The following is a 12,211-nucleotide window of genomic DNA, read 5'->3' on the forward strand; positions in this document are numbered from 1 at the left end:
GTCTTTCCAGTCCATGTTCCATGTCATTAGATCCAGAGAAGATGTGCTCATTAATCCAGATCCAGAAGCTCATAAAATGTTCACCTTCCTCATGGATGCAGCCATGTCTGTTTTAAGTCCAATGTTTCTTTACTTTTTCAGCTGCTCCTGCTGTTTCCTCAAGTGCATTAATGACTGGCAATTAGTGAAGCAATTTCAGCCACAGCTTTAACTTGTCCAGACATTGTTGCGTGGTCGAAGTTTTCCATGAGGCCTTAATACATGTATCCCAATCAGCTCCAGTAATATTCGTTGTGAAGGGATTGTAAAACTCCATCATCCCACCTGAAAGAAACCCCTGTTTCTCTTAAGAACCTGATAAAAACATGTGTCAAGCTTTTGAGTACCTACCTTGTATTGTGATTTGTCTCCATAGAGATGCATCCACAGTCCCCAGGTATCCTGGGTCCTGCTGTGATTTTTTAACCAAGAAACGCATCCTCTGTGCCCAGGTTTTTAGAACAGTGTATTAATGCAAACATGCATTGTCTGAGCTCATCACATGTTCCATCATCCTTCTCTCAGTGTTTCAGTCAGAACTCCATGCCATTAGATCACAGAGAAGATGTTCTTATTAATTCAGAAGCTCTTAAAATGTTCTCTTTCACCATGAACACACAGTCCTGAAAACGTTCATTGAAAAGTAGCTCCAGTATCCCCATGAAATAACCACTGAGAGAGTTTGCAAAACTTCATCATCCATCCATCCATCATTGTCTTCTTGTGTGGAGATCAGGTCCAGCTGGTGGCTTTATAGGGCCGTGTAAGCCATAACTGAACATCCTCCATGAATCCTATTGTGTTTTTTCTCCCAAGAAACACATCCACAGTGCCAAGTGCCCCGGTGTATTGATGCAAGCATGCATTGTCTGAGCTCATCACTCATCCCATGTTCCATCATCCTTCTTCTCAGTGTTTCAAGTCAGTACATCATGCCATTAGATTGCAGAGAAGTTCTGCTCATTAATCCAGATCCAGAAGCTCTTAAATGGTCTCCTTCACCATAAATGCAGCCATGCATGCTTCAAGTGAAACCATTCTTTCCTTTTTCAGCAGCTCCTCCTGTTCCTCAAGTGCATGATTGACAAGCGATCAGTGAAGCCATTTCAGCCACAGCTTTAACTTGTGCAGACAGTGTTGCTGAAATATAAGACCTTGATCCATTCTTATTGCTGATGTGGTTTGATATGCTGTCACATGGCAGTAATAAATCCTAGTCCTCATGGTGTAGAGCTTAAGACCTGCTGGTGGCTTTATCAAGCTGTGTTAGCCATAAGTGAATGTCCTCAATGAATCCTATTTCGATTTGTCTCTAAAGAGATGCATCCATAGTGCCCAGTTTGTCAGTTTAGTGTATTAATGCAGGCATGCATTGTCTGTATTCACCACTCATCTCATGTTCAATCATCCTCCTTGGAGTGTTTCCAGTCACAATATCCAGTGATAAATGTGTTGTTGCATGTAGAAAATATTTTACAGGCAAAGTAAAACACGGATCCAGTCCAGTGGTAACATTTCTTCATTGTGAAGGTGCCTGGTCAGCGCCTCATTAGTAAAGGAACATGTCTTGCCAGCCTCTTTCATCCTCCAGGATGCGGGCTATATGATTTGCACCTGTCATATCCAAGTGAGCTTGAAGATGTATTACTTTCCACTGCTTGGTCATCCTCGTCAACTCCATCTTTCTCTGTTTCTGTTAATTTTCCTGATTTTGTTGCTGTAGATTCCGGGCTAACGTTTTTGTTAGCTTTCTGTAGCTGTGCATAGCTGCATCCAGCGGTTGCAGCATTCAGGCCATTGTTAGGTAGCTGCTCATCCTCTGTCTCTTCACTTTGGTTTTGTTTGGCTTTTTTGAAGCTGTTCATAAGCAGGACATTTTCTTTTATCACTGCTGCGTCTTTCTCATCTTTTTCTTTTATTCTTTCCCTTTGTCGCTCTGCTGAGCTTCTGAATGTCCTGCATTTTCTGTCGCATTTTCCCACAATTTTTCCGATACTTTTATTTTGAACCCTGTCGCTGATCACAGTTATGCTTCAGCAACGCCCTCTTTTAACCCAACACACTTTCACACATCTGACCTGATAGTGAATCAGGTAAAATGTACAATTTTATGACAGATTTTTCATGACAAACATATTTAAATACACAAAATGCATTGCAGTCACTTTTTAGCCATCTGATAGGAAGGAAATACACATTTTTTCTGGCTACTCCCATCGCAGAGGGCCCTTGCATGCTCAAGGGCTATATCACATGGGCACATACTGTCCATATGATAGAGCAGGCCCAGGCGTTGACAATATATTAAAATGTGATTTCACTTCTGGAAGATACGCATCATCTTTCATAAGCCCTTTGAAAGATGATATCTGGATCTTCACTTTATCCAGATCCCCCTTGCAGTCATTTTCCCGTAGAAATGCCGGTCGTTTTTTCCGCAGAAATAACAGTCCTTTTCCCGTTTCCAACTTTCCCCTTGAATTTTATTTATTCATTTTTTACACACAAATAAATTACCATCAGAGAAAAATCCAAAGCCATTACAGTACAGGCAAATACAAAGCAAAATCAAAAGTAATACCATCAAAATCAACACCGTCAGCAATGAATGAATGAAAACGTACATTATACACGCATTGTTTCAAATAAGCAGAGCGCGCGTCAACCTACAAGGCCGCAAATACAGCTCCAAACAACGCAGCGCAGCAGCCAGCAACACGCAGGAAAACCATACAAAATCCACATTCAAAGCAAAGTCAGAAGCAATCCCAGCAAAATCAACATCCACAGCAACAAATAAATGAAAACACACATTAAAAACGCATTGCTTCAAATAAGTGGAGAGCGCGTCAGCCTACAAGGCCGCATACATAGCTTATTGCTTGTTGCAGCAACCAGCAACAAGCAGGAAAACACACAAAATTCACATTCAAAGCAAAATCAGAAGCAATCCCAGCAAAATCAACATCCACAGCAATGAATAAATGAAAACGCACATTAAAAACACATTGCTTCAAATAAGCAGAGCGCGCGTCAGCCTACAAGGCCGCATACATAGCTTATTGCTTGTTGCAGCAACCAGCAACAAGCAGGAAAACACACAAAATTCACATTCAAAGCAAAATCAGAAGCAATCCCAGCAAAATCAACATCCACAGCAATGAATAAATGAAAACGCACATTAAAAACACATTGCTTCAAATAAGCAGAGCGCGCATAAGCTAAGGCCGCATACACAGCTTATTGCTTGTTGCAGCAACCAGCAACAAGCAGGAAAACACACAAAAATCACATTCAAAGCAAAATCAGAAGCAATCCCAGTAAAGTCAACATCCACAGCAATGAATAAATGAAAACGCACATTAAAAACACATTGCTTCAAATAAGCAGAGCGCGCATAAGCTAAGGCCGCATACACAGCTTATTGCTTGCTGCAGCAACCTGCAACAAGCAGGAAAACACACAAAAATCACATTCAAAGCAAAATCAGAAGCAATCCCAGTAAAGTCAACATCCACAGCAATGAATAAATGAAAACGCACATTTAAAACACATTGCTTCAAATAAGCAGAGCGCGCATCAGCTAAGGCCGCATACACAGCTTATTGCTTGTTGCAGCAACCAGCAACAAGCAGGAAAACACACAAAAATCACATTCAAAGCAAAATCAGAAGCAATCCCAGTAAAGTCAACATCCACAGCAATGAATAAATGAAAACGCACATTTAAAACACATTGCTTCAAATAAGCAGAGCGCGCCCTTTGCGCCCTCTTAGACCGCAACGGGGCAACCAGCAACACGCGGGAAAACACAGGGCTCAGCCAGCCTCACAAGCACTGCTTTTCCAACAAACCAAAAACAAAGTAAATGTTACCTACTATTAGATGCGTTGGTTGCTCAGCCGCCGTCGTTGCGCTACCAGGTTAAGTCCGGACGGGTTCCCGCGGCTCCGCTTTTGATCTCCGTTTCTGCCGACGAATGCAAGCTGACACTCCAAACCCAAACAGTCACCAAGAGGAGTGAAGCTTGCCAGATGGAGAATGAGTGAGATCCACTTTACCTCTTGTTGCCACATGAATCCAAACGCAGCACGTTGTCAGAAGCCGACTTAACTCGCCTGTCAGATAAATCAAACCTTCTTTACCTGTTTTGGGCTCCATTTGTCGGTCGGCAAACAATTAAATGGCGCGTTTCCGCCACCCACTGGTGAGGAGTGTGAACCAGAATATCTAGAACTAATGAAGCGAGACTAACACTGAAACCAAAAAAATTTTTTTTTTTTTAATAAAATGTTTTCTCTTTGTTTGTTTGTTGTTCCGTTTATTTGAGATACCGAAACAAATTCTTGTAACATTTCTTGTCCGACTCTTCAAACCAGTTCCAGTAAATTACTTGGGAGCATAGACCTTCTGCCACGTCACGTGACACACTCACTGGAAGTGACGAAACGAACATAAACGCGTTCGTGAAATATTTGTCGCCTACCTTCAAGAAATATATATAACAGTTTTGCACAATTGTACATATTCTTCTACTTTCTGGTCTGAAGTGACGGAATATTTCTTTGAAAAAACTAAACATAGCTTATTTTAAATATGTTATACAAGAGACGTCACATTTCTGTTGGAGCAGGTGTTTTGGTGTGAAAGAAAGATGGCAGAATTGTTTTGAAACACATTAAACACTGTTTCTTTCTCTCTCTCTCTCTTTTTAGATGTTTTGATTAAAAAGACAAAAGTTAATGTGTCATTAAAGGAACTATGTTAAAATTAATGTTAAAAACTTTGAACAAGAAACTTTTTTGAATGAAGTTATTTTGAACAATGTGTGCAAGGGAATGCTGACTTTTGTAATTTTTGATTATTGTTTAATGGCTTATTATTTAAAAAAAATGACATAGGACCAAGGTACGTTTTATCAGTCTGTTTCCTGGTGTATTTAAACTGAAATGCGTGTGTTAAAAACTGTAAACCAAACATACAGACATATAGGGTACATTCATCAATTGACCGAGGTGATTGGATGTATAGCTAACAATCTAGCTTATTTTAACAATACTACAATAATACAACCAACTCAAACGTCAAATTTTCAATTAAACAATATAGAGATAAACATTGCAGCTCCTATTCGACAAACGACATATTGCTTGATCACAACTGACGTGAATGCAGAAAACAGCTTAGACCTTCAACCTAAACACGGAGGCACCATTTGAACATCCTAGAAAGGTAGTGGTGAAGTACGACCTCTGCTGGAAGAGCATAGATGCTGCACATGCCAGCGAAAGTCCCTCACTTACTGCATTTAACTTACAGATAATAGCCATTGTATGTTTATTTTCTATTCGTGAATAATAAACTATGTAACAAAAATGTACCCGAAACTACTGCGATTCATGAGCATGAAATTAACACTACAGTGTCAAATTCAACGTTAATACTTCTTTCAGAGATGACCTTTGTGAAATAAACAGGATTAACATCCGTGGTATACCAGATACTTAAGTCTGCATAGTGACATCAATTCAGCAAAAAATTCGAGCCCAATCAGTGTAGTCCAATATTTATAGTTTATTTTTAGTTTTTTCTATCGTTATTTTTGACAAGATGTGCTGATTTATTCGGTATTAAATGGGGTATTTGATGATCGCAAAACTGATTAAAACATCAATATAGGTCAGTGTTGACTCAGATAAGATACAGGCCTACTGGGGTGAATCATAATTCATTTAAATGGAGAATATATATATATATATATATATATATATATATATATATATATATATATATATATATATATATATATATATATATATATATATATATATATATATATATATATATATTACTTTTACTATTTTTCTGGCCCCGTTTTCGCTTTTCTTTTCATTGGTATTGACAGAAAAACGAATTATACTAAAGTCCCCTGACCCCCTGACCAGAAAGCCACGTTAGGCTATATGTTACATGTATAACTGTATTTTGGTTGTTCTTTATTACTGTGTCACTGTGTCACTCTCTGAAAATCGAATGTGTTACAAATCAAGATACATACTTCCATACCTGAAAAAAAATCACTGTGTAAAGATTTACTTTAAGTACACTTGACAGATAAATATGATTAACAAAGATGCCGTAAAGATCAGTAGTGTTGGCCAACCGCCGTTAAACACCACAAAGAAGAAGATCAGTAGTGTCAAGCGTCGTCATGGTTACAGAGCCAGCGTTCCTCTTAGCTTGGGGGCGTGGTGTATTATGGGAAAAAAAAAGTTGCCTGGAAATCAGTTGCACGACTGGTGAGAGTTCGGCAGCGCCATTCGGACTTTCTTAAGTTTACACGCTGAGGTGGGTTACTGCATATTCAGAGTTACTTTAGTTAGTTTGAAACTGTGTTGACAAAACTTCGAGTAGCAAACTCTAAATTATTATAATTCTCGGTCTGTTGCTTGTTAGTGCAAGCTAAGGTGGCTAACATCAGTAGCTGGTTTGTGCTAACGTTTGACCCCACTTGCCTAACTGTACAACAAGCTAACGGTATTAGTGTGAAACATCAGTTAATCTATCGTATTTTTATCCCGATTCAAAAGGCGTACGGCTTTTCTAGACATTTATACAAAGCTAGTGCACAATCTACACACTCATTTGTTGTTGTTTTTTTTTCCTGGTGCAGACATCGGCTACTAATGTCTGAAAGGAAGATGCCGAACTGTCCTGCTTCTGCCTTCGATGGTTTCAGCTCCACTCCAGTTAAATCCAACGAGGCAAAAGACTACCACGCATCTAAGGGCTTAGACGAAGGCGTCCTAACCGACGACGAAGACACATTTTCTTTGCTGTCTCCCATCTATCATGACAGTTTTGAAAGCGATGATGAAATGGAGCACAGCCCTGCACGGGAGAGTTCCTCAAGACAGAGCAACTCCCGATCCAACACTTCACCAGTCCGGTACTATTATGTGATTTAGATAGAAAAACTGTGAGTTATTCAAGACTTGTGTCTAAACATGGATCTTTTCGTATTTAGATGTGAATTACCAAGAACACCCTCAGAGCAAATGTTGGAGGCAGCAATGGAGCCTGTATCCTCACCTACTCTCAGTGCTTGGGAAACATGGCTGGTAAACAAAGCAAAAGAGGAACGCCTCAAGTCAGAGAAGAAGGCAGAAGAGGCAAGCAACACATAAGACGTGTTATTAGTTTAATAACAGCAATGTGATACTACCTTTCCTTTTCTCCTTTGTGTGTTTATTTGAAGTTCATTACCTCATCATGTCTGAGATTGTGTAGAATACTCTGTATTCTTTCAACCAGGAGCGGTTACTGAATGAAAAGGAAGAACAGCTACAAAGGGAGCAGGAACGAAAAAAAATTCTCATGGAAGAGCGAATCCATGAATGGCTGAAGATGAAAAGAGAACAGGTAGACAACTGCTACCCAGCAAAGGACATAATTCAAATATAATAGGGAAACACTGCAGCATAGTACTTTCTACTGCTGATTCTTCTTTGAATTGTTTTTGTCTTGCAATTCCAGGAGAAGAATGAGCATTTCCTAAGTCAGCGTAAAGACGAGGAGAAGATTCAAAGTCAGCGAGAAAAACAAAAGGAGATTGAACAGAAAGCTCAGCAAAAATACAAAGAGTGGCTCCAGAAGAAGAACCAAAAGAAAAAGGAAATGGAAAAGCAGGCAAAAGTAATCTGGATTGATTAAGTTATTCTGTTGTTATGAAAACTATGTATCCAGTTTTGTGGTATGATAGTTGTGTGGAGGTAAACAAGTATATCTTTTATTCTTGGCAGGAGGAAGCTGCACTGAAGGAGGAGCATGAGAGAGAGCGTCGCAGGAGGGCAGAGGAGAAGTTTCAAGAATGGCTGTTAAAGGCCAATGAAAAAAGCAAAGCGAGACCCAAATCACCCTGCTGCACAACAGGTTAGGGTCATCATTTAGGAATCATTTAGGAATATATTTACAAGTTGTGTAAAACTATTTTTTGTTTTCAATGAATTGACTTTCCTCATTTTTTGATTTTAACCTTTTTTTTTGTTTTATTTCTAGGAGGTCCTTACGACAAATTCCTGCCTTCACCTGGCTTTTGCAATCCAATCCCCTGGAAGCCGATCCATGTTCCTCCTCCTGAAACTTCCCTCGCAAAGACATCTGAGAAGAAAAATTCAAAACAAAATAAATATCAACAAAGTTCTTGCCCCCCTTTCAGACTGAGAAACCCTGTAAGTACAGCAAATTTACTGCAAAAGAGATGACCAGCAGACAAATGCCTAACAATGTGCAAGGCAGCTTGGACACAACCCAAATATGATTTTGTTACATTCATACCACACACCCTGAGCTCCTGAATGACAGAAGTGTCACAGTTCTCTAATAGATGTGATTAAAAGACATGTTACCCCATTCCTAATATGATTTGCTATTTTTGTGGCTCATGTAACATGTAAGAAGGCACTGGCTCAAATTCTGTTTGTTCATTAGCATTATGAAGTTTAGGCCAAGAAATGTAAATGATTTATGTTGATATTTGTCAGTTTATAAAATATCTACAACAATTGCATTCATGGCCTGTTGTGTATTTTTTTCTGGATCGATCAGTTTGCTATCAGGATGAATTGTGTCTCTTTTTATCCTCCTCCCCTCGTGTTTGTGCCAGCTCAGTGTGGTCAACAAAAGCCTACATTATTGTGTTTAATGAGGCATCAACCACACACAACCACACAACAGAAAGAAGGTGGCTGGTGGTCACGGCCAAAGATAGACCCAGCTTGGTCAAGTGTCCCTCACACTCACACATTGTTCTGTGTCCAGCTGTGCCTTGTTCTGTGGGCTGAGATGACGACAGAAACAAGTGAGGGGGTGGAGAAGAAGAGAGAGACTGAATCAGAATGAGAGCAGTGTGCTTATTCTCTGTCAAAATCTCACTGAAATCGATGAATGCAGCGTAAGGTAGTATGATTTCAGTTTCATTTATATTAGCTTAACCTTTCTTTAACTAAATCCTTTCAGTTCTCCTGTCATGTTTTTGGTCTTGCTTATTCTTTGGGTCCTGCTGTTGTTGACTGCTGTGGAATGTGCTAGTTAACAAGAGACAGCGAGGGGGCTAACAGGGAGGGCAGGTCTTTTGGATCTGTAAGAAAGAAAAAGAAACTGTTCTTGGGTCCAAAGGACAACTTTTAAGACAATGACCTCAAGTGTTTACACTCTGTCAGGAATGATGAAACTGCAGGTGCCTTTTAAGCATTTGTTTCAATGTATTAAAATGATTGTAGCTTGTTTTCTAAGTCAGCCTCTATGACTTGGCTTTCTGTGAACCTCTCACTCTAAAATTTTAGGGCTGAACTTATTCTTTCAGAAGGCAAGTAAATCAAGTAAAGATACCTCTTAGTTTGCAAACCCCTTAGCTCTATCATACTTGAACATATATGACAGAGCCACTTCTTTTGATGTTTAAGGGTATTGAGTTCCTTTTCTTCCTCCTTCAGGTACTTTGTCTTATTACCAGGCCCAAACATTAAATCCATATCCAGATATGCAGTGGTGCAGGTGGGCTGGCAGTTGGAGATCACACCTACAAAGACAGGTAGGAGGCGTGTCCTTAAGAATGAAAGTAAGGGTGGGACAGGTGTACAGGGCATAAAGAGCAACAGTCTAAAGGGCAGAGCCACAGACTTCACTTGTCAGTTTTAACCAGGTAGCAGGACAAGAAGAAGATGAAGCATGACAACTTTGACTGTGTGGACCATCTTACTTGTCTTGTGAAGAGGGGATCTCAGTCTTCTACCTTGGGATAATTGTGCTTATGTAGAATTTTGTTGCTTGTTGTTTTCTACATGGAGCATGTGGATTCAGCTGGGAGGGAGCAGCTGGTTGGATTCAAAACTGGATTTTAATTTGAGATTTAGAATTTTAATTTTAAGCGTGTATCACTGGCTGGGACACCCTTACCTGTGAATCCCACATATTCACCCGGAACAGCAGGAGCTGCCATACAACCTGACTTGTGCCTCTTTCTAAGAAGTCTGTGGCTTTTGTTTCTGTAAATAGTCTGAGCTGTTGGTGACACAACTCAGAAGGAAACTGTTTTATGCATCAGTCTGTGGATAGAGACAGAGGTTGGGTTTGCAGTTCCATCCTCAAGTGTGTTGGTGTGTGTGTTTTCCTCCCTTCACCATGCAGCCCACAGAGACAGAGGACTCCTTCGACTTTCTCTTTAAAATCATCCTGGTTGGGGACTCAGATGTGGGGAAGACCTGTGTGGTCCAAAGCTTCAAATCTGGCATATTCATAGAGAAGCAGCAGAACACCATCGGGGTCGACTTCACTGTTCGCACACTTGACATTGATGGCAGGAAAGTGAAGGTAGGTTTTCTTTATTCTCTCTATTGGTTCATTCATAATTGTTTTCCGTACAAATGTCAGATTTTGATATGTTGTAAGATCTTTAGTGAAATAACATTTTAATTATAACATTAATTATTGTGGAACATTTTCCATATCTTAATAAAATCATGCACTGGAGCTGTACCTATGTATAATGCTCTACAGTTAACAATCCCTTTTTATACTTTAATCATGTGTGAGACAAATCACCTTCACCTGGCTATGTTTGTGTTTTGTGTTCTTGTCACAGATGCAGGTGTGGGACACAGCTGGACAGGAGCGCTTTCGTACTATAACTCAGAGCTACTACCGCAGCGCACATGGGGCCATGGTAGCCTATGACATCACAAGGCGCCCCACATTCGAGTCTGTTCCCCACTGGATCAGGGAGGTGGAGCAGTTTGGAGCTGCAGGAGTGGTGCTGATCCTTATTGGTATGAAAAAATAAAAACAAATTCCAAGAGTTCTTGTGTTTGGCAGTAAAATACAATAGTTTCCATCTAGTGGCCCCTCACTGCACATTATTTTTATTTTGTAAAGAAAAGCAATAGCTGTTGCATCCTGTGTGCAACTTAGTTGTTTTTATGATCTATAGTAACTGCTGGAGGTTTTTTTGTGTGAACTCTTTCAACTTGAACTCCATCTGAGTTCTGTCTTATTTCATTTCAAAATTTACCATGTCACCATGGAACACTAGAAACACAGCTTTACCCTCACTGAGTGATAAATAAGGTGGTGAAACTCAAGTACATCTCTAGGTTTGTTTCATGGAATTTAGAAAAATGTGGCAGCCTGCTGTATCAGGGACAGGTAACAATCACATTTGCATTTTCCATAACAGATGTTAGTCGAGTATCTATTTTATCTTCTCTTGCTTTCCTTGACTTTTCTGCCTGGTTTGACATCTCTAGGATCCACAATCAGACACAATAACCAGAATTTATTTTCTAATGAAGGTGAAGGTGAAGAGTTTAAGGCTATGGTGGTGCAGAGGACTTTGAGACAAAAACAAAAGAAAATCTGGAAAGAGAAGTGATCCTAAGAAGCAGAAAGAGACAATGATAGGCATCATATCCAGAGAACATGGTATCCAAGAATTTCAAGAGAAATTGCTTGAAAACTTGTGAAAAACCTTTTGTGATTGTTAATCCTGATACCTGTATGATTTCAATGTTTACATACAGATGTACCCTCTAGTTTTAATTTCCAACCCTGCCTGTTTTTGTCCATCAGGTAACAAATCAGACCTTCACGCTCAGCGACAGGTGTTGTTTGAGGACGCGTGTACTCTGGCAGAAAACAACAGCGTGCTGGCTGCCCTGGAAACATCAGCCAAGGAAGCACAGAACATCGAGGCAGCCTTCATCCTAATGGCTCGAGAGCTGCTGGCTCGAAACGGCATGACCATCACAGATGAGCTCTCTCAAGATTCACCTCAGTTCATGTTGAATAACAGCACCCACTCAATCAATGACACTGAGCTTTCAGATAAGAAATGTGGGTGTTGATATTTGTGAGACACGGGCATTTTAGTTTTGACTTGTTTAAAAAAAGTGTCCCAAAATTCTGTCGAGGAAGAAAAGATATTTAAACAGGTATGATTTAGAAACATATCTGGTAATGTGTGTTTATATATTAGTTTGTAAATTATTTTTACTTTTAATATTTCTATAATTAGAGTCAGGTACAAGTTTTTTAACAATGTTTTTTTCTCTTCATGCAAAGTGTTTCACTTGAAAAGCCGTATTTTGTGCCTGTCATCCTTTTTAATGATCTTTCA

At 39.7% G+C, this 12,211-nt stretch overlaps 2 protein-coding genes across 2 annotated transcripts; both read left to right on the forward strand.

Moving 5' to 3' along the window:
* Positions 1-6,273: 6,273 nt before the first annotated feature.
* On the forward strand, positions 6,274-8,571 carry ccdc34 (coiled-coil domain containing 34). The gene is made up of 7 exons (XM_074677992.1): positions 6,274-6,387; positions 6,713-6,988; positions 7,067-7,211; positions 7,354-7,461; positions 7,576-7,734; positions 7,842-7,971; positions 8,098-8,571. Exons 2-7 carry the CDS (start codon positions 6,726-6,728, stop codon positions 8,301-8,303), a joined length of 1,011 nt encoding a protein of 336 aa, XP_074534093.1. The 5' UTR covers positions 6,274-6,387; positions 6,713-6,725; the 3' UTR covers positions 8,304-8,571.
* Positions 8,572-8,864: 293 nt separating this feature from the next.
* Positions 8,865-11,999, forward strand: rab19 (RAB19, member RAS oncogene family). The gene is made up of 5 exons (XM_074677700.1): positions 8,865-8,997; positions 9,534-9,631; positions 10,228-10,410; positions 10,682-10,865; positions 11,665-11,999. The coding sequence occupies exons 2-5, from the start codon at positions 9,581-9,583 to the stop codon at positions 11,937-11,939; spliced, it is 693 nt and encodes a 230-aa protein (XP_074533801.1). The 5' UTR covers positions 8,865-8,997; positions 9,534-9,580; the 3' UTR covers positions 11,940-11,999.
* The last annotated feature ends 212 nt before the right edge of the window (positions 12,000-12,211 follow it).

This window comes from Halichoeres trimaculatus, unplaced genomic scaffold (genome assembly GCF_033239565.1).
Source record: "Halichoeres trimaculatus isolate MK-OKI-2021-1 unplaced genomic scaffold, fHalTri1.1 fHalTri1_scaffold_10, whole genome shotgun sequence".
Classification (NCBI taxonomy): domain Eukaryota; kingdom Metazoa; phylum Chordata; class Actinopteri; order Labriformes; family Labridae; genus Halichoeres; species Halichoeres trimaculatus.